This window comes from Hyaena hyaena, unplaced genomic scaffold (assembly GCF_003009895.1).
Source record: "Hyaena hyaena isolate Hyena2069 unplaced genomic scaffold, ASM300989v1 scaffold_126, whole genome shotgun sequence".
NCBI classification, from domain to species: domain Eukaryota; kingdom Metazoa; phylum Chordata; class Mammalia; order Carnivora; family Hyaenidae; genus Hyaena; species Hyaena hyaena.
The window spans coordinates 2,107,115-2,133,260 of record NW_024080759.1 but is presented as its reverse complement, the minus strand read 5'-3'; the positions used below and the strand labels follow the sequence as shown (position 1 = coordinate 2,133,260).

Below are 26,146 nucleotides of genomic sequence, written 5' to 3'. Positions count from 1 at the left end.
TTGTTTTCTCTTCTGTCATAATTTCTCACAGGAAGAATAGGTCTTTGTTAGATTTTTGTTTCTGAGGTTTTATCCTTGGGTGAAATGATTATAGTGTTTTTTTGGAGCATGAGGAATGTATAAGATTTAGTGATAAACAAGAAGCAAGTACATGAAAGTTTTGCAATTTCTTTTTCATTTGAGAATAAGTCCGATTTATTTGAAGTAGAGCCAGACTTCACTAAGAGCTTTTATGTACTAATTTGCCCGGTGCATACTCTAGGTGTAAGTGCTAATTTAGATGCTTCCCTCCATGTTTCACTCTTTCTTTGTGGGTGCAGTACTAGTTGCTGAGAATGCAAGATGTTTTAAGAAATGGGTCCTAGCCTTGAAAGGAGGATCTGAGTGTTTATTAATTCAAAAAGCACTGTTTCTCCAGTAGACCATATTGCTTCCTGTGTAAAACTAGCACCAATCTCTCTTTTTTTTTTTCTAAACAACTGCCAGTAACTTTCAGGCTTTAAAACTATTTTTTGTCCTTATATGTATGGGAGGAAGAATTAATAATAACTCTATACTTTTACTCCTAATAATTTATACTGACTTATGAACTGATTGCTTATGAAATGTTCTCTTCAAAAGTAGTGTTTGCTTTGGAATGGGAGTGCTCAGTGTGTGAACACTTCACTCAGTTGACATATATAAAGGAGTTGGATCAGAGGACTTCAAAAGTGAATTTCGAGCTCCAGAACACTGAATGTCAGCCTGGGTTTGATTTGTATATAAACATTATCCAGCTAATATGAAACTACAAAGTCATAATATAAATCTAGCACAGTTGTGTCTGTGTGTGTGTTTTGCATGTATGCTCATATTTGTAGACCAAGATTTATGAAGACAAAAAAAATTATATTTCACATTTTTTAGTTCCAGAATTTAGTGATACCACCTCTAAATGATGTTCCTTATATTTTTTAGAATAACTAATCCATGGTGTGTTTTAAAGCCTGGCAATATCAAGACTTCTTGGGCTCTTTCATTAACTCATCCTTGAGTCAAATACTCATAAGCTGTCTTTAAGCCAATTACAGGGTCGGAGGAGCCCTCAAAATGAATTTTGTTCCATCAGCTACCCAGTGCCTGAATTCCCCGTATAGCTTCCACACAGCATAGCCGCCCATGATGTGCTCAGACCCACAGAGATGGGGAGCTCACTGCTTTGTGGAGGTAAGACTGAGCATCAGGGTTTTCCAGAGAGCAACAAGAAAATATTAAGTATGGCTTGAGAAGGCAAGCAGATAGGCCTTCAAGAGCTCATGTGGCCTAAGAATAACCCTATAGGAAAAGACCAGTCACCCTACATCCAGCCTCCTGGACCTTTCCTAACCAGGAAGGTGTGTCTCAAGCTGAACCATTCTCATTAAGGCATGTCTGCTCCAAACATAGGCAGCTAGGCACTCTGTGGCCACATCACTCAGCATTCCCTGTGAGCTGCCCATCTCCTTTAAAATCCTCTTTGAAAACAGAACATTATCCTTCTAAACTTCAGTGTCCTGCCAATGTCTCCACAAGTTACGCTGCCCCTGGCCAGCCTAGTACAGTACTTGCCCTTTGCAGGGATGGTGTTGGCGCTCCTCAGCTGAGATTATTGTCAGCTTAGGATCATGAAATGTTAAAGTACAAGGAACTGCTGTGTTCAAAATATTGTATTATTGGAAGAAATCACTATCCCCTATAAAACTAGGTATTTTAATTTTCTTAACGTATGTAATTCAACCTAGTTACTAATTCAAAGGCTTACTTTTTTCCTAGTCCCTTTGTGTCAGTTTGGTATTTTAATGTACGTAAATGAAGAAGTTTTAGCTCTTCTTTTAAAAAGATGCCTCCCCTTTGCTTTGAATATAATAATTGCCCAGCACCTGCACTTTGGGCCACACCTTTATTTGCAGGGAAAAAAGGAAAAATACTTTTTGCCAGGTGTGTTTTCTCAAGACAGTATGGCTGTCATTGTTAATTAAAATGGTCCTCTACTATGTAACAGGATTCTTGTGTTTTCTTCATCGTGTTGAATATTTTCCAGGTTGAACCTAATGAGCTTTTCTTTTAGTAATTGCTGATCTATCTTGGTGCTTAGGGTGAGGTTTTTTTTTATTACAAAGATACTTTTTGCCTTTATTGTGCTTCAACTTGAAAGCCGCATGAAATATGGTTGTTCTCAGTTGAGTAATAAAATGAATGTCTTCTAGGCCACACACTATGGGTGGAAAATGGGAACATCTTGTCACTAGAAAAGATATGTTGAACTCATTTGCTCAAGATAATTAAATAGTGTTTCTAAGCCAGGAAATCTGAGTTCTGAGTTATTGAGCATTCTGAAAGCATCATTTTTTAAAAACTATAGAAATTGATATTTCACAGAATTTGGAGGCCTACCTTTTTTTTTTTAATGTATCAGATGTCCCCAAACTACCACATTTCTATTATCTCTATTAACACTGGTGTTAAATACCAAAAAGTAGCCTTTCTTCTTAAATAATAATAGCCTTTGTTTAAATGACTGCTACATTCACATTCTTTCCAATTTAGCAGGTGATTATTCATCCATATGGCTGAGTAAAATATTTCCACACTGTTTATTTTAAAAATTTTTAGATGCCAGCAGTGGATTTCAGATACTATGCAAAACATGAAATTAGGTTTATTCCCTTAGTGATCATTAGCTCCATATTTCTAATTAGGTAATAAATTAATAAGGAAATGATAGTCATGCACTGAGGAAGGGTAGATGGGCCAGGCTAAAGTTTAGCAAACAGTAGGATGTTCTATAAGGAGCTAGAGCTTAGTGGACATGCATTCAGCCATTTGGAATGGTAAGTGCCATTACAGGATGAAATAATTTACTAAGCATGTCCCCTTGGTCTAATCATTATGCCTTCAAAACAGTTGTTTGTTCTTTTGTCCAGAGAGGAGTTGGCTTATTACTTTTATCCTGCTTTTTGTGGACCACTAGAGCCATCAGGAGCTGCATGGGTAGTTTCCAGAAATCTAGCAACATCTCTTCCCACTTCTCAGCCAACGTCAGTGGGATCCTTACACTTGGCCCACTTTATAAAACAAGAACAACAGAATCATGTGCTTTCTTACTCACTGAACATATCAAACCATAAAAATTGGTAATAAGAAATAGAATGATAAATAAGTTTAACTGGTAACAAGACACAACGGTGTATTATAGATGGGACAACTCCTAATTCAGAGTCACAGAACTTTGAACTGGAAAGAGCCTTAAAGAAGTCTTCTGTTCTGTCCCCCATTTTGTAGATGAGAAACTGGGTTCCAGAGAGACTGAGGCCTGATTGGGTTTCTGGTATGCAAGCCAGAGCTCTTCCTTCCTCTACCTCTGTCCCCTCTCTTCCAGCCACTGAAAAGTACTGAGCTGGTACACAGTCTGGGGGTGCATCTGCTCATTTTAAAGCCTCATCTCCTTTATTATTTCAAATTACCACCAAAAGAGGAAAAAGAAAAAGAAAGAAAAACATATCCTTTACTCTCTGAATTTCACCTGAGACTACAGAGAACTGTGTTTGAACTTGGCCACTAGCACAGTCACATCAAACTACTGATCAGGTATAATCATAAAGTGTTAGGGTTGCTTAGGAAACATAAAATGTGATTTTCATCTTGTAATATTTCAAGATTTATAGTTCGAGTGTGAAAGGATTCAACCTTATACGTAGAGTATGTCCTTTCACGTGTAAGCTTCTGGTTTTTTTAATGTTTTAATTCATTTATTTCGAGAGAGAGACAGAGAGCATGAGCTGAGGTGGGACAAGAGAGAGATACAGAATGCAAAGCAGGCTCCAGGCTCCGATCTGTCAGCACAGAGCCTGATGTGGGGCTCAAACTCACAAACTGTGAGATCATGACCTGAGCCAAAGTCAGATACTTAACCGACTGAGCCACCCAGGCGCCCCTTATGTGTAGGCTTCTAAGTTTCAAGCAAAATGAAGCAGTCAAATGGGAAGTCACAGAGGTCCCTATAGAACTCAGGCGGTCAGCTGTTGATCAGAGTAGAAATCCTCAGTACAAGAGAGACCCCATAGTGACACACGCACTCCGTGTATTAGACAGCCAGTATATTTAAGAAAGATCAAGCCGTATAATGAAAATCTAAAAAGAAAATGCCCAAGAGACGCCAGCTCAGGTCCTACAAGTACCTTGCAGTTTCTGAGTCTGTAGGACTTCTCATGGCTTTTAGCTTCTTAAGCTGATACAACGATGAGGTTGAAGATTTAGCGCATGTGGGAAAGCACATTCCTGGGATCCATCAAAGCCAGCCATGGAACATATCGCTTCAGTGGCTTTTTCTCAGGCAAATCTCTAGGGTAGTGTAAGTGACCTAATTCTGTGCCAGAGGCTGAAGTACCCTGAAGAACAACCACGGTGGCCCCATCACTGCCCTCCCTGCCACCTCTGCATCACAGATTCTCTCGGGTGGATTTTCCTTTGTGTGACCTGCTCACTTTTACAAACTACCCCTGACAAAAAGAACCATCTTTTACATCGCTTATGGGCAGTTCTCAGTCAGCATTTCTGAATTGTAAGCTGATTTATTTTCAGCGGAAACACTTTTCCAGGATACGGAGAACTCTGCAGCTACATTATGTAATTAATCCTCTCAACCTACCCATGAAGTTGGAAAATTACCTGAAATAAAGAAGAATATGTTGAAATGTAAATGTGACTCTGTAAATGGATCTTGAGAAATTGATAGATCTTTTCAAAGATGCTGTGATCCACCTTTGTACCTGAAAAATCACAGAAAGGCAGGCTAATCCTTATGTTCTTTAAAGACTTGAAAGATCTATCGCTCATATCATTTGGCAGGGAAAGAATTTAAACAGCAGGAGAAATTCCCTTCAAATTGGATATGTTGGCTGGAGCCCCACTGTGTGAAGCCTCAGCGACTAGCCCAGGCCATCATCAACTCCACATTGCCCCTCCAGGGGAGTCTCCTTCTCCCACACCACCCAAGCACCCTCTTGATACTGCTGCTGAAACCAGACGTGGTGACCACTATGCCCAAGGCTGGATGTGAGGAAGCTTTTCCATGGCTGATATGGAGTGTACATTAGCTGTGTGCAGGGAAATCATGGAGAGCAACCAGGCAAGCAAGGGAAGGCCCACCCAGCTGGCCGGGCCAGGCCTCCCTGTGGGACCCAGCCCTCAGGGCAGCTGGACTGCTCACCACCTAAGTAGCCAGTTGTGCCAGCCAGCAAGGAGGGCAGCAAGCCTGGCAGCAGGGCAGGAAGAAGGAAGCCATGAGCCATGCCTTTCACCCAGGCCCAGGACTGTGTGTTCGTCTGCTCTAGGAGTGCCTGCACACAGTTCAGCAACCCCTGCCAGGGCGGTATAGCATCCCAGGAACCCTGGGAGCAATTATACACCACCATGACTTTTGTTTCCTCAGCATTTATCCAGAGGGAGAAAAAATGTGTTTCTAGGATTAAAGACAGTACTTCTGTCCCACTCATAATAATTGCTTTCCCATTATTTCAGTTCCATTTCAGTTTCATAATTTGTTCACAGCATTCCAGTCCTGTGAAAGCTTGAGTGATTTGCCTGAAGCCACAAGTGGTAGGCATTTTTCACTGTACCTCTCTCTTCCCACTGCCCCTGGATTTCCTCATTCCTGTTACAGCTCCAGATCCTCACACACATGCCGAACTGGGGCTCCGCTTGGATGCTCCCCTCCGCTTGCATCAGGCTCCAGATTCTCATCACAAGCACCTGCCCTTCCTCTGTGCCTTCCCATCTCCTCACTCCTTCAGGTCCTCATCACATTCCTTCTACAGTGCTTCCTGGAACACAGGCTGGCCCCTTCTGGTCCACCAGCCTCCCCTTCATCCCTGGACTCACACCTGTCCCTGCCTTCCACACTTTCCCCCTTGGCAAGTCTGTGTCTGCAGCCCCTGCCCTCCCCTTCTAAGCTCGCCACAGCCTCGAGGCTCTTCTACTCTGGCTCCTTCCAAGTTGGGTTTCCCCAGCCCAAACCTGCTTGCTTCTCCCTAGCTTCTGCCCTCCATACTCCACCCTGGATGCAGTGGTCCTCAATCCTACTAGACAGGTTCACTTGTGCAGAAAAACATCCAGGGAGAAGCAGCATGGTGTCGGGAGTGACTGGGTTCTGGAGTGAGATCTATCTGTTCCCTTCTAGCTCTGTGGCCCCAGACAAATCCCCCCCCTCCTGGTACCAGCTTCCCCAGGGGTAAACACAATACCTGCTGCTTGGGGTTTTCATGAGGATGGATATGGAGTGCCTAGTGCAGATGACATGTATTCTGTGCTCGGTGCTCTTCCTACTCTTGGATGCTTTTTGATGGCTCCCTCGTACTGTGACGATTTGTGGCAAGGCCTCTGAGAGCAGAGGACTCACCTATGTGTCCCCCTTGGATGCTGCATGAAATGAACAAGTGTCTCTACCAGCACTTTCCAATACAAGTATAATGTAGGACACATTAATTCTGAACTTCCTAGTAGCCACATTAAATAGGATACAAGATGGGGCGCCTGGGTGGCTTAGTCGGTTAAGCGTCCGACTTTCGCTTAGGTCATGATCTCGTGGTTCATGGGTTCGAGCCCCGCGTCGGGCTCTGTGCTGACTGCCAGCTCAGAGCCTGGAGCNTGGGTGGCTTAGTCGGTTAAGCGTCCGACTTTCGCTTGGGTCATGATCTCGCGTTTCGTGGGTTCGAGCCCCGCGTCGGGCTCTGTGCTGACTGCCAGCTCAGAGCCTGGAGCCTGTTTCAGAGTCTGTCACTTCCTCTCTCTCTGACCCTCCCCTGCTCACGCTGTCTCTCTCTCTCTCCTAGAAATAAATAAAACATTAAAAAAAAATTAAAAAAAAAATAAATAGGATACAAGAACAGGTCTTATTTATGTTAACAATGCAGTTTATTTAACACAGTTCTTCTAAAATAATCACTTCGGGGCGCCTGGACGTCTCTTGATTTTGGCTCAGGTCATGATCTCATGGTTCATGGGTTCAAGCCCTGTGTTGGGCTCTGCACTCGGATTCTTTCTCTCCCTCTCTCTGCCCCTCCCTGGCTTGCGCTGGCTCTTTCAAAATAAATGAAACTTAATATAAAATAATCACTTCAATTCATAAGCAATATAAAAATTATTGAGATCTTTTGCATTCATTTTTTTCATACCAAGTTTTCATACTCCACTCTATATCTTACACGTCTAGCAGGTCTCAGTTTGGACTAGACACATTTCAAGTGCTCAACAGCCACATATGGCCGATAGCTACTCTGTTGGACAACACATATCTCTACCATGCTTGGGTATAAGTAACATGCATCTGAAAGGCATAAGCTGTATAACTTTAATGGACAGGGACGTAGGAGGCCCTACTGTGACCAGATGTAGCCACAGAGTCACGACATTTCTCTGCTCCCAAGAAAAAGCCTTAGAGTGTTATAAAAACCCTACACGTGTTAGTGGAGAGCTTCAGGGAAAGGAATGGAGGGGTGTATTTGCTAGATCATGAGTATTTCAGCCAGGGACTGTCTAGGGGAATAATAATGGAGGCATGTGTAGGAGCAGGCAGTGGCCCAAGGTTCAGAAGCACACATTCCTGCCTTGTTATCCATTGACTGAGTTTGCAAGATGCACACACACTCTGACCTTCTTATGCAATCTAAAACCTGATCTTCTGTTTATCACTCTAGCCTAACATTTCATCCCCACTTTTCAAAAATGCTTGCAAGATGGGTATCCCAACACTAGCCTGTTCCAAAGAGCATACAGATGAAAAATTGCCAGGGGGGGAATGAACACATATATCAGAACTGAGGCACAGAAACCGGTCACCATGCTTCTCTGTGCGCGAACAGCAGGGCCTCATCATCTGTTCTCTCCTATAATACTCTCCACCCCACCAAGGCTTGGGTAGTTCTGTTTACCTCATATAGACACCTTGTGAAAGAGCAGGACTGATGTGACATCAACAACAGACACCGAGAATAAGGCTAACTTGTGGAAGAAAAGTGGGGCTGTTTGAAGGGTGCTAGTTCTTTGGGCTATTTTGTTTCTTTATGTGATGTCCATAAACATTTGTTGGGGGGAGGGGTATAATTAGGAAACTGGAACATTGAATGCTATATAAAAATAAATGGTTTTAGATTTCTTTCATATCAGAAAGGAAAACAGTTGTGCAAGCTGTTATATATTTACGCTACCAGAGAAATAATGTTGTTTGGTTGGTTTTTAACATCAGTTAAGAAATACGTTTTTCAAATAGTGCCATTATTTTAATTACTGAGTAAAATCGGTTTATAATTTGACTACAAAATTATCAGTCGGTTGTTATAATAGCTATAAAGCTAGTTTTAAGTATGAGCTCTTTCAAAATTCTGCAGTAGGATTTACAGGAGATAGTGTTTTAATTACTTTGTTCATTCTTTGTGAGGAAAGTGAACTTTCATCTCATGGTAGCATTTCTTGCAATTATTGGTTACTCATGATTGCGTGTACTTTTTTCTGTGGTGGATAATAAGCAGCTTTCTCTACAACAATATGCATGGCATTCTCTAATATTTTCTAAATTAGTTTATATGTGTATATTCTTAGTTCTCACAACAAATAGCTAATTGCTTTAAATTAATAAAAACCTCAAGCTTCCTAAACCAAGTTATAGTTTATTTTTAACTTTTCCAGGAGTATGCTGCTAAATTTTTTTGAAGCAAATTTCGCATTAGGACCTCAGGAGTTGGAGGTTTATCATGTTGATAGAGAACGCTAATCCTATAACTCTATTTTTTCAACAGTTTGCTACATCTGGGAGTTGGTGTATTTTCTATTCATTACTTACTACTCTAGCAGCATTCTTCCTGACCCATTAAATGAAGCCCTAGACAGACTAAGTGGGGAGAACACTGTTTTATTACTACTTTAGTGAGGTGGAGTACACACAGGTATTATTAACTGGTCTCAAGAATGGCACTTTTTACTTTGAGTAGAAAAGCCAAATTAATCATTCCATAGCTAAGGCTTTTAAGTTTAACTGGACCTTCTTCATCCAATATTGGTTGATCGAAACTGATTGTTTAGTCTTTCCATTACCTTATTTTTGAAATAGAAGGTGGGGAAGAAAAAAATCAGTGTCTTGTGACTAGCTTTGATATTCAAAGTGGCTAGTTTAAATCCACACCCAGTGCTGTAGCTCTTTGTGTTACATGGTGAAGTACGAGATTAGAGGGATAATATAACCCAGTGCCAGATGATAAAACTGCCTTGCTATGGGTTCTCTGAAGGTCACAAACTTAGCAAAAAGGAATTTTTCCTTTTTTCTGGTCAAGAATAATTTTGAACATTTTTTGAGGTTAAAGAAAGCCTGTAGTAGACTGGCTTTATGATCAATAAGTCATCTCAGTGGACCGAAAGATAGCATAGTCACCTGGTCTCCAGACGGGTTACGTATTTTTAAACACTTCAATATTTTATAATTGGGCAACACTGAGCTTTTCTATTTCACAGTTTTGAGGGGATGGAATTCTGGCATGTTACTTTAAGTCTTCTGTTTCTAGAGATGTAAGTGAAATGGGATTCTTCTGTCCTCAGAGTTAAGATGGTGGTTTCAACAGCCATCTCTTTTGGTTTTCGTATAAAAGGCAAGGAAAACTATGCTAGCAAATTCCCTTACAGATCCAAAACATTGTTTTGACCCTCTCCCCATAGTTATAAACCTTAAAGACATTCCTGAATGCTCAGCTTAAGAGAAGACATGCGGGGGAGGTAATTTTGAACTAAGTCTGACAGACAGGAAATAAAAGGGAAATCCAAAAATAAATACATGCTATTAAATTGGATCCATTAACCAATATTTTTGAGCACTCATTATGTGTCTTGCATAGTGTAACAAGACATGTAAAAGAATGGATGATGGTAGAGTATTTGTTCCTCATTGTACATGCCTAATGAAATTAAAACTAAATTTAGAAATACAAATACTCTTCATTTAAAAAAAATCAACATGTAGAATTTCAGTCCTACAAAATAATTAAATGGGAATTTAATTCATTTTGTGCAGCTTGACTCTTTAAGTTACTATATGTAAAGCACACAATGCCTGGCACAGCATAAAATCACAGTAAACGGTCATGTTACTATTGTTTATATTGACCTATGAATATCTGTGCTGTTCAATCCCATGTAGACGAAGGCTAATAGTAAACTGTAGAGTGACATATAACTCCATTGATCATTCTAAACCCTGATAAAAGAAAGCAAGAGCAGGACAAAATTCTACCTGTACAGAAAATCAGGGAAATCCACAAATCTAGGAAATAGCTTCTTAACAGCAATAGGTCTTAGCAGGAGCCAGAAGTGGAGGCAGGAACCATGAACAACAAGATTTGCTGCCAGCAATCAGAGAACTTCTAGGCGTCAGATCCTAGATCCATCCTGCTAAAGAACTACCCCTCTTCTTAGTCATGTTTTCACATGTGAGACTGTGACTCACACTGTTTCATTTTCTGTAGCTATATATGTAATTTTATACCTATAGCCTATAACGTAATGAGCTTTCCTTTCCATAAGCCTTGCCTTACAGTTAACTTTGCTAGAATACTTTTATTCCATGAAGTACAATGTAGCATATTAGAAAATGCTACTCTCCCCCATGATTGAATTCTGTGGAGTGAGGAATTTGAAAATGTATTATAAAATTTACAGGGGAGGTTAGGAAATGACCCTTCCCACCAACAGCACCTGGGCTGTATGCCACCCTGTGGCTGGCTCACACCCCGGCAGGTCCCAGCAGTATCTTGGGCTAAGTATGGCTGTCCTCATTAGCAGGAAGTGTTAAAGCCCCGTTCGTGGCAGACTTTATCACCCCCTCCCCCCTTTTATGCTTCAGCCCTCTCTTTCTTCCATCTTCTCTCCCTCTCCCTGTCTTTGGGGCAGGACAGACCTCCAAGGACTCATTTTTAATTGTTAGCTCCCATGTCCCACCCATGGTCATCAGTCTTCTGATACCTTTCCCCTAAAATGGTGCTTTTCAAATGTCTTTTAGACATTAAACCCATTTTTCTTTTTTTTTTTAAATGTTTTATTTATTTTTGAGATAGAGATAGAGACAATGTGAGCAGGGGAGGGTCAGAGAGAGAGGGAGACACAGAATCTGAAACAGGCTCCAGGCTCTGAGCTATTCCTCAGCACAGAGCCCAACGCGGGGCTCAAACCCACGAACTGTGAGATCATGACCTGAGCCGAAGTTGGAAGCTTAACCAACTGAGCCACGCAGGTGCCCCGAAACCCATTTTTCAAACAGAAACAACAGTGCAGCCCAGTATTGAGAACAGATAAGTGTGGAGCCATTCTGGGTGAATCGGGGTGGGGGTCTGCTGCCAGTTCTCCCTCCACGCCTCCATGGCTGCCCCTGAGAGAGTCCAGTGAACCCTCCAGCACACAGGTAACACAAACTCCCTTAAATTAAAACCTCCCTGGATTTAAACCATTTTATATACAAACATGGCCACTTTTATCAGAATCCATGGAGAAATAACTCTGCCTGAGGAATTTAAGTTCATTTCATAAGCACCCACAGTGTATGCTACACTCTTTACTAGAATCTACCTATTGTGTGCCATCTATTATATAAGCAAAGGTCTCTAATGGTGGACACAACAAGCTTTCAGAGACAAAGCAATGTCTTTACTTTCCTGATTCCAAACTGTCTGAATCCCCCTCCCATTTGGGGCCTAACTAGATGAACTGCTGCTGAGCCTCAAGTCCTTTGCTAATGGTGAGCTATTCCACCCCAAGGAATAAGAGCAGAGAAAGGGCAAAAGTCCTTGGAGGACAAGGGAAACCCAGCCAGCCCAGTCCGGAAGTCAAAGCCAAGTGAAAGAGGAAGGGAACCAGGTACAGGGCAGAGTAGAAGGCTTTCCCAGCAGAGCCCAAGCATCAGCCTCTACTACCAACCACTCCCTCGACAGCCAGCGTGGGCAGCTCAGGGCAGACCTGTAGGGAAGGGGTGGTCCTCTCTCGGCTTAGAGTCAGAAGATCAGTTTACTATCTTCATTCCTAGCCCTTTATCTATACTTCTCCTTCCTCCAAAAGGAAAAGCTGCTGTCAGCCCTCCCACACCTCCCTCTTTTATGAAGGTCCCTGCGGTTTCTCCCGGCCCTGAGAAGGCTGAGCAGACAGTCTGCAGTTACCATGCACTGGAGGCAGAGCTGCTCTCAGCACTCTCCATCAGTCATGTTCACAAGCCTGACACGCTCCCATGGAAGTGGGCAGATTTTGCCAACTCCTTCCCCTTCACGGGGCCTCAAGCATTTTTTTGTGTCGATAATTCTAAAAGCACTGTATGGTCTTTTGAGCATCTTGTTAATGATGCATCAGGGGTACGGGGCTCTGAGGGACCTCAGGACCTTGGTGCCAGCTGTCCCCCTCTCCTCTACCTCCTTTTCTCTGACTTAGGAAAACACTGATGTGAGAGGGTAATAGAGTCGGTATAATGAATTTTCTTTGATTTCTTGAAGAATAATTATTAGAAAATATGTGTGCTGTAACAATTTAACCCACCTCATAGCTGACACAGAAATGAAGACGCACTAATAGGCTTACAATTTAAATAATACTTTAACAAGCTACATTTAAGGTCTGTTGTCCTGGCAGTCCTGATAGGAATTACAGTCTGAGTGACCTAATCTATTGTTAGTCTCGCCTATATCCATCCAAAAGGGAATGGCAGTAATTTGTACATGGTAATAAAACTCTTAACATAGAAATAAAAATGTTTAAACCTTATCTAAATGAGGAGGTGAAGCAGACGTAATCAACCTCTATAAATTGTACTCTGAGCATATTTAAACTTGAGCTTCCCAGTAGGTAAAGGAAGCATGATGTACAGAAACATGTCAGTCTTTTGAGAAAGAAATTTTTTCCAAGTACTAAATTCTAAAAATGGTTTTGTCACACAGCACATTGAATGTAAGGGATGATACAATGAATGACAGCTTTACGACAATCACAGATGTGTTATGTTTGTATGTTTGTGCCCCTCCCCCTCACAGAGTAGCTCTAATTTACTCTGCAGAAGCCACAGCCATCTTGTCTGATAGATACATCAGCTCTAAAACTTAAGAGATGAACTGTTACAGCTTTGTAATATGCTGCCAGGAGCTCACATATGTTCACTCAACATTTATGAGGTCCATCCCCTGCCTGGTTGCAAATTCAGGCCATAGATTAGACTTGGAACAGAATGCGTTCACATCTGATATGCTTATTTTATTCCCAAACCTGCAGGACCTCTGACTGATAATTTGATTTTTAAAATCTCATTTTTTAGGAGTTCTTTGGAATTTATCTTCATGTGATGCTGTAAAGATGACAATCATTCGAGATGCTCTCTCGACCTTAACAAACACTGTGATCGTTCCACATTCTGGATGGAATAACTCTTCTTTTGATGATGATCATAAAATTAAATTTCAGACGTCACTCGTTCTGCGTAATACGACAGGTTGCCTGAGGTGAGTTCTTTATTTCTTCTTTCCAGTTCTTTGATTAAATAGCATGTGTCATGGTTCAGTTGATTTTAGGAGGATTTACTTCATTTTATTAACATTTACCTACATTTCCAAGTTTGTTTCAAAATGTAGATCATTGGACTCTTATCCTGTGAGTTAAACATCATGAGCACAGACTAGTGGCCTGAAAGACATTATCTGATAAATGACCCTTCTGTGGATTAGTAAAAAGGGCCCTTTCAGTCTGAAATTACTGCCAAAATTCCAGTGTTTTCCACTTTAGCAGCATTTTTCTGGTTATCACATCCTGACTGCTAATGTGTTTACAGCCTGGTTTTTGTTTAAATTCAAAATGTGATGGTTAAAACCTTTCTGCTTTTAAAAGGTGCAAAAAGGTGTGTGGTTTAAACAATCGTTGGATTTGAGTTTTATAAATAAATGAAAATGAGCCCAGTACTATTCTAACTCATCTTTAGCATGTGAAATTCATAAAGCGTCCTTAAAGTATGGACAGTAGTGCTCATTATTTGCCTTTAACACTCATCAGCTCAGTCTCTGCCCAGTCTCCCAGGCTTACAGTGCTCTGGGAAATTGAAGCAGAAGCCTTGGGCGGAGTGGCTTCTTGCCCCACTCTGAGCCTCAGCTTCCTCGTCTTTACAATAGGGAAATTAACCCAATCTTCTACTTGTGAAGAATCAGCTCCCTATAAAGTGCTTAGGGAACTATCTGACACACAGTCAGCGCTGTCTGACATTTAAGCCATACATCCAAGCATCTCTGTAACAGAGAGCTTGAAAGATGGAGAGAGAGCCTGCACTGCTGCTCTGAAGCCTTCCACTACTGTGACAAGTGACTATCAGCCCCCTTGCTGTGGGTGGGTGACAAGAGTCAGGATCCTGGGAAACAGGCTACCTCCCTAAATCAGATGAGTGCATCAGACGGCAGTTTCTGTTCCCTACTGATGATTTGATGATTTGTGGAAGGAGCACCTCACCTTCCCTGCTCCTGGATCTGGGGAGACTATGATCACTCCTCAGCCAGCCTGCTGGGCTTCCCAGAGGCAGGACACACTGGTCAGGCTCCCTCAGTGGTTCAGGACTATAAACCTTTGGTGTATGCCCTCTCTGTGAAATCAGTGATGAATAAGACAGACAGGCCCCTACTCAATAGAACCATATTCTACTGAGGAAATCAAACAAGAAAATAACAATGAATGCTATGGTAATGTAGGATTTAGTGGTCAAGTGGCCCCTCACAGAAAGTGAAATTAAAGCCTAGCTTGAAATACCACCAGGAGCTGCTCATCTGAGAGTGGGGTGGGGGTCAGGACACGTGTTCTAAGTGAAGGGAAGGAGTAGCATGAAGGCTCTGGGGCAAGAATGGGCTATGACTGGAGCTTAATGGGCAAGACACAGAGGAGTACCAGATTATGCCGGATTTTTGAAGTCAGAGGAAGGAGTTTGCACTTTATTCCAAGTACTTTGGGAAACCAACAGAGGGCTTTAATCATGGGAGTGATGGGATTGGATCCTGGTTTCAGTATGAAGACTAAACAAGGGCAACAGTAAAGACTGGAGCCCAAGGTTATTGCAGCGATCCAGGCATATGATGACAGTGGCCTACACCAGGCACTGGAGAGAGGTAGGAGATAGGGTGTATTTTTATGGAGGGAGAGTTGACAGAATTTGTTAATGGATTGAATAGAGGGGGTAGGGAAAGGGAGGAGATAAGGATATACCTCAATCTTTGGCTGGATAAATTAGAAACACAGGGAGAAGAAAGGGTAGAGGGGTGAACAGTTGAGAGCTTTGGCCATGTCCGTTTTGAGTTTTCTCTTTAGCTATCTATGTGGTAATACGAAGAAAGCAGTTGGATAATGGAGCCCAGAGTTTTAAAGAGGGATCAGCCTAAAGATAGACATTTGGGAGTCATGAATGGGTCCACAGGTTGTATTAAAGCCAAGGGGCAAAGGGAGACCACCCATGAGAATGGAAATATAAAGACAAGAAGGAACCATAGTAATCCTGGGCACTCCAGAGGGTCCCACCAGCTGAAAAGACTGAGAAGGAAAGGCAGCAAGAAGGGAGGAAAACCCAAGAAGTGAAGGGTCCCAGGGGCTCATAAAGGAATAGAAGATGGCAGCTGTTGAGTGCTGCTGAGAAGTGACACAAGATAAGAACAGAGGAGGGACCACAGATGACATTGTCTCTCTGGCCTCAGAAAAACAAAGATGAAAAGAAAAATCATTCCAAATCCCCCTTATCTAGCCTAAGTTTTTACAAAATCTCAGAGTTATCCTACAACCTTTACTAATGAGACATAAAAACAAGATAGATCCTTAATATTTGGTATCAATTCATGAAGGCAAACTGGTATTAAAACTTTCAATATGGGGTGCCTGGCTGGCTCAGTCAGTAGAGCATGTGACTCTTGATCTTGGGGTTGTGAGTTCAAGACCCACGTTGGGTGTAGAGATTATTTAAAAATAAAGCCTTAAAAAAAAGTTTTGATATGGATGACACCTAAAGCAATTCTCAGGGTTTTTTATATTTGAAAAGATGAGAAAAAGTGTAGCATAAGTAAATGTCCATATTTAACTTGAATATTTATACAAGAAGTGACATTTCTTCTGTTCATTCAGGAAGCATTTATGACCACCTGCTATATTCAAAACATTATAATAGGTATGGGAGTCTACCATACCTGGTGGCCCAACAAGGGAAGTAAAGCATATCTAGAAATAACCATAGCTAACCAACATCCCAAGCACTTTTCTAATAGCTTTATATGGAGCATCTCTTCCTCACACGACCCTATGAGGTGATCAATATTCTCCCGTTTTACATAAGAGGAAACTGAGGAGGATAGCCCCCAAAACAACTTTTTAGGAGGTTAGAAAGTAGGATGTCACTGAAGGGATATAGAGTTCAGATGCCCCTGCTCCATTCTATTTGCGTTGATAATGGGGAGCTAGTTACTATGAGTTCTCGCGATGTTAAAATGCCTCCTCACACGGGATCTGCATGGTTGCTGCCTGTCGCCAGTTCTCTCCGATGTAAAGATACGGCTCCATGGCTGAGGAGTCAGCTGTTCATCTCAGCAGCTCCCCCGTGTCTCTGCCCATCCAGGAACCTCAGCTCTGCAGGGGAGGAAGCAAGGAAGCAAATGCGCTCCTGTGAGGGGCTGGTGGACTCACTCCTGTATGTGATCCACACGTGTGTGAACACATCCGATTACGACAGCAAGGTCAGTGCTGGCCTGGCAGTGCGAGGGGCACGATGGCAGATGACAATGACTGCCTGACGCTGCTCCTTGCATGCCATGGATTCTTTCTGGGATTCTTGAGCTTTTCCTATTCATTAGGCTACACTCTAGATTAAGGGGATTAATTTAAAAATTACAGATTAACAGGGACTTGACAACTTGAGAAAATAGCCTTAGACTGGGGCGCCTGGGTGGCTTAGTCGGTTAAGCATCCGACTTTCGCTTGGGTCATGATCTCGCGGTTCGTGGGTTCGAGCCCCGCGTCAGGCTCTGTGCTGACTGCCAGCTCGGAGCCTGGAGCCTGTTTCAGTCTGTGACTCCCTCTCTCTCTGACCCTCCCCTGCTCACGCTGTCTCTCTCTCTCTCTCTCTCTCTCCTAGAAATAAATAAAACATTTAAAAAAAAAAAAAAAGAAAGAAAGAAAATAGCCTTAGAACCATGAAAACAGAGTGACTGAATGTGGCCAAGGACTTAGTGTAGGGTGGCAGGATCCTGACTTTTTTTGTGATTCTCTTGGGCTGATTGTCACAATGACTGGCCCCACTGCCATTGCCCCCAGTCCTGTGTCCCCTGTGGCTAGAATCAGACCTATCTGTCTTTGAGTATTACTGAATAAATGTAAACCTTCCGGGTTGAGGTCCTATAATCCACCAATCTCTCTGCCCTTCTTGCCCCAGTGTAGGCCACAGCCCACACCCACGTGGATACCCTTCTCTACATCCCCAGTCTTGCCCTTTCAGCCTGCCCTCTGTTGCCCTGCTGGTTAGTCTGTTCCTAGTAGGAGCCCCTTCTGCTCCCCTCCTGTTTTCCCCATCCTTGCCCCAGGAGCAGGGGCCGAGGAAGGTGGCAAGAAACAGAAAGGAGGGACTATAAAAGTGTCAAGAGTTCCAAGTGGGTGCTGTTCGGGATGGGCTAGACAAGGAGAGGCCATAAGCAGGCCTTGTGTCATAGACATGGGTCTGAGAGAGAAAACAATAACAAGCGGTAGGCTCAGGGAGACGGTGGGAGAAGAATTCAAAGTGATGGTCAGGTTTTTATTTGAACCTCATTGAACCAAAAGACGTGCAGATGAAATGGAGAGGAGTAAGCAAGTTGGAAGAAGAGCATCCTGGGAAAGAGCTGAGCTTGGTGTTAGGTCCTCTGAATGAAGTGACAGCTGGCCTCCCAACCAGAGGTGTGATACAGACTTTAAGAAGCAAAAGACCATGTACAGAAGGCAAAATGCCAACAGAGGAAGAGCTGATGGAACTTTCTGCAGAGGGAGGGGAGAGTGGGGAGATGGATTGGAAGGGCTGAAGATGGGACTTGGGGGGAGGGGCTTCTCCAGAGAGGGGGTGGCTCACACCTCTTGCCGTGGTGAGGATTTCTAGTGGTGAAAAGGAGCAATGTTGTGGCACCTTGGGCACACCCTGCCACTGAAGCAGGCACGCTGGGCGTTTCCTCCTCCAGAGCCTTGCATGTTCTCATCAGATGCAGCACTGCGATCCGGGCCAATAGCCCTGCACTTTGTCATTTGAGTATCCCACAGAAATTCTAGAACCATAATTCTTCCCTTAGATTGTTTCGGGTTCCCTTAAGTAAAAAAGCAGTTCTCTCAGAGTCTACATTTGTTCACAGTGCTACAGAAGCATTTTGCAGTCATGTGCTGCAATGGTTTTAATTATGCGCCGTGTTGGTTTTCAGACTGTGGAGAACTGCGTGTGCACCCTGAGGAACCTGTCCTATCGGCTGGAACTGGAGGTCCCACAGGCCCGGCTGCTGGGGCTGAGTGAGCTGGATGACTTGCTAGGAAAAGAGTCTCCCAGCAAGGACTCGGAGCCAAGCTGCTGGGGGAAGAAAAAGAAAAAGAAAAAGAGAACGCCACAAGAGGATCAAGTTAGCATTTTATTTGACATGAACCTCTAAGGTTTCATTTTCCTAGGAGTAAGAAATCACACATTTGGCAAGAAAAAAAATTCTCATAGTTTTTCTACCTAACCACAGTTGAATCCAGCAGAGAGGAATGTTTTCAGGTGTTAGAATTTGTGTTCATTTTGCTTCCATTTCACGTGCGCTCTTTGTCTTTCAGTGGGATGGCGTTGGTCCTATCCCAGGACTGTCTAAGTCCCCGAAAGGGGTTGAGATGCTGTGGCATCCATCAGTGGTAAAACCATACCTGACTCTTCTGGCAGAAAGCTCCAACCCAGCTACCTTGGAAGGCTCTGCCGGATCTCTCCAGAACCTCTCTGCTGGAAACTGGAAGGTATGGTGTCTTCCTGTTATCCACACTTTTTCCCATCTGTGCAGCCAGATCAACAATGAAGGTGAAAGGGACATAGTTGTTTGGAGTTTGAGAAAGGGTGGGAGCACAAAAAGGGAGGAGATAGTTCGTTCTGGGGCTCCTCCCTATACAAGCTGAAGACTAGCAGGAAAAATGAACAGATCGAGTCAGTACAGCGTAGCCTCCACAGGATATGTGCACTGTGGCGTCTTGAAAGAGGGCATCTAACCCAGCCTGGCAGGTGAGAGAAAGGCAAAGAGGCAACCCAGGAGGTAGTGAAGGTTTCCTGGAGGGATGGTGCTACCCAGATGGAATCTTAATGAGCAGAATGAAGCCAGCAGAGTGTGAGGTTGGGTGCATAGAGGGACTGATCCAGAGAAAGGGACGAGAGGGGAAAGAACAGTGTGGTGGAGACTGCAGGATGGTTGCTGGGGCATCAAGGGCAGGGCCAGTGCAGCCCGGGTTGGACTCAGGCATCACAGACAGGCCTGATGGCCAAGCTTCAGGACCTGGGATGTGACCTGCAGACCACAAGGACCACTAAAGGGGTTTAAGCAGACAGGTGACACAGATGTGGATACTATTGGGTCCCTTCTGCCATGGTGCAGAAGATGAATTCAAAGAAGAGGGAAATAGAGGCTGGGATTCAATGCTAGACATGCCAGGGGCCTGAATTACAGCTGAGGTGGGGTGGGGTGGGGGTGGGGGGCGTTTGCAGGGGAGAGGGGCCACTGTTCTCTCTTAGACACTTACAGACATATGGATAACATGCGTTACCACTTTGAAGGTGTGTGACTTCTTTATGCAAATTGAAAGTGGCTTCCTACTATTACCACTGTAAGCAGGTTCTCAAAACTTCTTAAACAAAGCAATTTCCCAGACAGTCCTTGTCTGAAATATTTTTAACCTAAAAATTTCCTGACAAGTATATTTTAGTAAAGTTATTCTAATGCTTGTTTTCGGCTACTTCTTCCACCACCACTTCCTGAAATGAGAATCTTTTGGCCACTGTATCATCCATGAGAGTGAAAAGCATTGTTCAGGCTACGTGTGGTTTGTTGCATGCAGTCAGCTGCTATAATGACTGTACACAGATATTTACAGCCAAGTGCTAAGCCAGCATGGTTATTTTGTTGTTGTTCTTAATAGCTCAGCATCTAAGTGCTGGCTCTGGAGCCAAACCCCTTGGTTTTGAATCCTGGTCTTTCCACTTACTAGCTAGGGGGCTTGGATCTTCTCTCCTCAGTTTCTTCATCTGTAAAATGGAGATAAATACCTACCTCATGAGGTGGCTGTGAGCATTAAGAGAGATAATAAATATGAAGGACATACGACTCTGTGCAGCACATAAGTATTGATAAATATTTATGCTGGTGACCCAGTGTTCACATCCAGCTTCTTGTGACCCAAGAGATACATTTGATGGCAATAAAAAAGATTATAATTGACATAGACATGATTTGAGTTGTGTTGCACTTCACTTCCGGGATTATTTAGTGAATGTAAGTTAGATGGCAAGCTCATTTAAAATATAAATACTGGGGCACCTGGGTGGCTCAGTCGATTAAGCATCCGACTTCTGCTCACGGTTTATGGTTCGAGTGCCGCGTCGGGCTCTATGCTGACAGCTCGGAGCTTGGAGCCTACTTTGGATTCTGTTTCTACCTGTCTGTGCCCTCCCCTGCTTGTGCTCTGTCTTTCTCTCTCTCAAAAAATAAAAATAAAACTTAAAGGGGCGTCTGGGTGGCTCATTCGGTTAAGCATCCGACTTCGGCTCAGGTCATGATCTCAGGGTTCGTGGATTCGAGTCCCGCGTCGGGCTCTGTGCTGCAGCTAGCTCAGAGCCTGGAGCCTATTTCAGATTCTATATCTCCCTCTTTCTCTGACCCTCCCCTGCTCACGCTGCCTCTCTCTCTCTCAGAAATAAATAAAACATTTAAAAAAAACTTAAAAAAAATTTTTTTAAATAATCTAACCAAAGATGCTATCAAGCCAGAGTCTGAATTGGGAGTGGTGGTGACTCGTGCCCAAGCAGGGAAGGCTGGGCTGAGCCAGGTGGGCTCCAGGTGAGCCAGGCATTGGCTCTGTCCTTGCAGGTTTCTGAGAGAAGTTGAGCAGCCTGACCTGAGTGCTTTATAGGAAGTCATGTATTCCATTTCCCTTTCCCCCTCCCATAGATTTCATTTGATTTAGAAAAATAGGAGTATTCATTTCATATGAAGAATGTTAATAGGGTCTTTGAAATGCATCTTTTCCTCTTACTTGTATTATTAAAGTAATCTATTCTGTTGCCATTCAAGAAACTGAGTGGTCAATCATATATTTCAATGTTCAAAATAACAAAAAGCACTGGCAGCTCTCTGCCCTCATATCTTGACCACAGCAGGAGAGTATTAGATGTTTTATGAGCAATGTTTTTCAATTATCCTAAATTTTGAAAAACAATTTGCATTAGTAAAAAAATGTCAATAAAAGCTCAAAACAAGATTAAAGACCCAATTTTCAAATGCTACCTTTTTTTTCCTGTTATTTCCCTGATGACTTAGCTAGCATTCATTTCCAATTCAAATGGTAACATGCTGACTCGCTGAACAGACTTGCCTCATAGTCACAAAAGAATTTCTTGACTATGAATTAAAAAAAAGAAGCTAACTAATCTTGAATAAGAAAGCATTCTGCACACAAATATACTTACTTTTTCACCAGTGTGTGTGAATTTTGATACTCAGTGTTTCTGGAGAATTCCTTTTCTTCTGAGGCAAGGGCTTTTTTTTTTTTGTCAATCTCTTTGAAAGGTTAGTGAACTCTAAATATTGTTCAGAGAGTGTAGGAAAAGAATGACTCCACGGAGGCAGGTTCTCCTGTAATGTGCACTGATCAGTTACTGTCTCTGCCATCCTATTTATAGCCTCTGGACCTGGCATGGAGCCAATTGCAAAGAAGACCCAAGATCCTTCCTTAATCATGTTTATGTATCTGAGGTAGAAAGCAATCACTGCCTTCTCTTTTCTGCACAAAAATATCTAGCAGATGGTGGCTTAAGATTTTTAGGCTTTAGAATTTCTTTTTAAATCAGTCATCCTAGCCTATCTTTATCCCCAACTATGGTTTTTTCTTTACTGACACCACAGATTTATTCTCCAATTGGAAAGAAAACATTTAATCTATTAGTTTATCTTTCGGAAACATCTTTTTTAGGTGATAGTAACATCCAAGTTGAACTCTGTTTTATATTGCTTATTGGCTTGTTTTACTCACTAGTTTGCGGCGTACATCCGGGCAGCTGTCCGCAAAGAAAAGGGGCTCCCCATCCTTGTAGAACTTCTGAGAATGGACAATGACAGAGTTGTTTCTTCTGTGGCAACTGCCCTGAGGAATATGGCACTAGATGTTCGCAACAAGGAGCTCATAGGTATGTGCTGGTGACAAGGTAAGCTATAAAAAGAGAGTAATGGTTATAAGACTCTCCTTTTGATTTATATAAAAAGATGACATTTAAAATGATCAGCTGAATTCTACTATATGGCTTCTTGACATATTTGGGTGCCCTTTGTGGTGTCTGTCTTTTGTGACCATTCCTTTTCAGCAAGAGGTAAGCTTATTAATTAAAAAGATTGATGAGGGAAGGTATATTTTCAAGAAAGATTCATTTCCTGAGTCACAAAATAAATTAATTCTCCATTTCTGATTTTTAAGACTGGTATCTGCTAATTTACCAACTACCATGCTCTAAGTAAAAAAAAAAAAAAAAAAAAAAAGAAATGACATAAATGGTTTGTAGCTTTTCCCTCTCAGATCTGTGTAACCACTGTCGAAGGCCATTTACACACATGGGTAGATTGGGTACAAAATGGCTGGAGGCATCCACCCTCAGGGCTGTAGGGTCCAAATGTAGGGTTGGCACTTGTATGAACCTGACACTGAGCACCTTTTCAAGTTTGACACATTCACCAACTTAGCTTGCTTGACTCCAAGGGCACTGCCACACTCAAGCAGACTGTGGGGTAAAGGACAGATCAGACTCTCCAGTTGACCTCATTTAACCCCTGGATCTGCTGCTCCCTGGTTGTGTAACCTGGATGTCCTGTGGTGAGCCCACCCTGCCTCCATCCTTTCATCTAAATTTGAAAACTTCCTAAGCCCCATGTCTGAAAGGGAGCCAACCACTCTGTCCTCACTGTGGGTTTGCCGTGCAAATCAAATGAGAGAATGAAGCAGCTCTTTATAAACCGCCAAGCTCCACACCAGCCCCACAGCTGACAACAAGCCAGGAGAGAGAGAGAGATTTGACAGGCTCTCCTGTGAATTAGTGAATAGGTAATAGGTACTGAACTCATTAAAATATGCCTGCCCTGGGCCACCTGGGTGGCTCAGTCAGTTGGGCCTCTGATTTTGGCTCAGGTCATGATCTCACAGTTTGTGACTTTTTTTTTCATGTTTTTTTTTAAATAGTTTATTGTCAAGTTGGTTTCCATATAATACCCAGTGCTCATCCCCACAAGTGCCCTCCTTCATGGCTTTAAGCCCCACATCAGGCTCTGTACTGACAGCTTGGAGCCTGGAGCCTGCTTTGGATTCTGTGTCTCATTCCCTCTCTGCCCTCCCCTGTTTGTGAGCTGTCTCTCAAAAATAAATAAATGTAAAAAAAAAAAATTTATTTTTTAATGTCTGCTGTGAGATGGGGGGGTGGGGGACACACAGATGGAGGAAGGAGGGATACAAAGACCAAGGGCAGTAATACTTACCTTAAAGATTGCCTTGAGGATTCAGTGTGGCAACTTACAGGAAAGCCCCTATGCAGTGCCTGGCAGAATTGCTATTTTAAATTACCACCTAGGTTAACCTGCTCTTAACACACCACTCCTTTGAGCCAAATTGTCCCCCAAGGAGTGAAAAGGAGCTTTCTCCACACCCTGTTCGTCCAGTCCAGCTGGTGCCTGATGCCAGTATGCATTATAACTGTTGGTTCCCACACTTCTTGAGAGAAATCCTTTAGGTTCTTAAAGAGGTTTTTAAAAAATTATTTTTACATCCATATTGTTTTAATTTCTTGTAAGAAGCTCATACAGTTTGGGAGTTCCTAATGCTAAAAAATAAAGGGTTGGCAACATAGGATTGAGGCCTGTCACTCCACAGCCGGGAGGGGACACAGGAGCGCAGAGGTGCAGGGGCACTGAAGGCCAAGACCTCTGGGAAGGGGGGCCGTGTTTGCCAAGCCCTGGCCTTCTCTCGGAGCATCCCTGTGTTTCCTGTGAATGTCTCGACTCCCTTTTATACTTTCAAGGGCATACCTATGAGCATTTTTTTTTACCCAACTGGAGCATTCTTGAATGGTTTTATGGATCACTTTCTTGTTTCTTTCTCTATAAAGATCCCTCCTTTCCTGAGGTCTGAGCCCCTCCCAGATTCAATATTCAACTCTAATTTATTCAGTACTTCTGTTACTAAGAACCATCCCCTTCTTCCTTCACTCTCTGCTCATGTCCATCACCAGCACTAGCCGTTTTTCACGAGGAAACCAAGTTTTGTCACTCTCATGAAAGTTAACTGCATACTCCACTGACTCGGACCAACCCAGCTGTCTAGAGCTGCAGGCTCCGAGGGGACCACAGGCTCACTCTCACAGCCAGAGTGAGCTGCCTTATCCCAGTCTCCAGGGGCAATTTAAAGTTGTGCCTCAGCAAAATGACGAATTACATGTCATGGACATTTTGGTTTCTCGTGAGTATTCAAAATCACCAGTGCTAACTTCCATCTGTTCTAAAAACCGCATTTGTCTTCTGGCTTACAATGTCAATACTGTTTTCCCCCTATTCACAACAGTGTTCACTGTGAGTAAGCCAGAGCCTTCCCTTTGAAATGCTGTAAATTATGCAGCATGTAGTCAGGGCCTATCTTCTGCTTACCATTGTATATAAATAGGCCTTTAATAAAAAACCCATTTTGTATCCACTCAATTAGCATAGAAAAAAAAAACTAAGAAAATATTTACTTGAGCTTTAGTTCATTTCTTTTGTTTGTCATGCAGTTATTCTAGTTTGTCAGTTGGTAATTGAAATTGAAAAAGCTAGAGATAATCTCTTGAGAAAGAAGTAAGGGAAATGGAGTATCTGTAAAGAAATGCTTCAGTAGCTGGGGATTTTCCCAGCATTGTCCCATCAAGAACTCTGTTATACTGGGGCACCTGGGTGGCTCAGTCAGTTGATTAAGCATCCAACTCCCAATTTTCAGCTCAGGTCATTATCTCATGGATCTTCAGATCAAGCCTCAAATTGGGCTCCACACTAATAGCTCAGAGCCTACTTGCGATTCTGTCTCTCCTCTTTCTCTGTCCCATCCCCTGCTCTCACGTGCGCATTCGCACTCTCTCAAAAGAAACAAACCTCTATTATATTGCATTGCCCCTATGATATAATCAGGCATCATTTTAATGCCAAATGTTATGTGCGTCCTTTAAAAGAAACTAACTTGTGGGCGCCTGGGTGGCTCAATCAGTTAAGCATCTGACTTCAGCTCAAGTCATGATCTCGTCGTCTGTCCATTTGAGCCCCGCATTGGGCTCTAGCATTTCAGAGCCTAGAGCCTGCTTTGGATTCTGTGTCTTCCTCTCTCTCTGCCTCTCTCTCAAAAATAAATAAATATATTTTTTAAAAAAGAAAGTAACCTGTTATCACTATTGAAGTCAGACCAGCTGATATTTACCTTTAACTTGATAAAAATGTGTAATTGTACCCACCTGAAAGATTTAATGAAAAGTATTGTTTGGCAGCCTTACCTAGTCCAACTTTAAAACTTATCCAGAGATCAGTTTTTAAAAGCATTAAGAGGAAGTTAAGGTCTTTTGATGAATAGGAATTCAAGTGAAAATAAAGCTTATTTTTATAATTTATTTCTCACTGTTAAGGAAGATAGTTGAACTAAAGCAACTTGATGAGTATCCCAAACTGTATACATTTTCTTTTAGTGGCTGTATAAAATTGTTATGTTTTATAAACCAATTATTTCTTCAAGTGGCATTGCAGTAAAGATTAACTTCACCCCTTAGGTTATAATGTTTGTCACTTTCTATTCTGCCATGTGTTTTTTTTTTCCTACTACT

The 26,146-nt window shown here is 42.6% G+C and overlaps 1 protein-coding gene across 8 annotated transcripts in view; it reads left to right on the top strand.

Annotated features, from left to right (window-relative positions):
* The window catches only part of PKP4 (plakophilin 4), a 245,292-nt gene that overhangs the window by 207,498 nt on the left and 11,648 nt on the right, over positions 1–26,146 (top strand). For all 8 annotated transcript variants that reach the window (XM_039237527.1, XM_039237526.1, XM_039237532.1 and 5 more), the window contains 5 exons: positions 13,343–13,526; positions 16,652–16,769; positions 18,471–18,662; positions 18,856–19,029; positions 22,309–22,459. In XM_039237527.1, the coding sequence (XP_039093458.1) occupies positions 13,343–13,526; positions 16,652–16,769; positions 18,471–18,662; positions 18,856–19,029; positions 22,309–22,459 (819 nt within the window). The remainder of the gene's footprint in view (positions 1–13,342; positions 13,527–16,651; positions 16,770–18,470; positions 18,663–18,855; positions 19,030–22,308; positions 22,460–26,146) is intronic.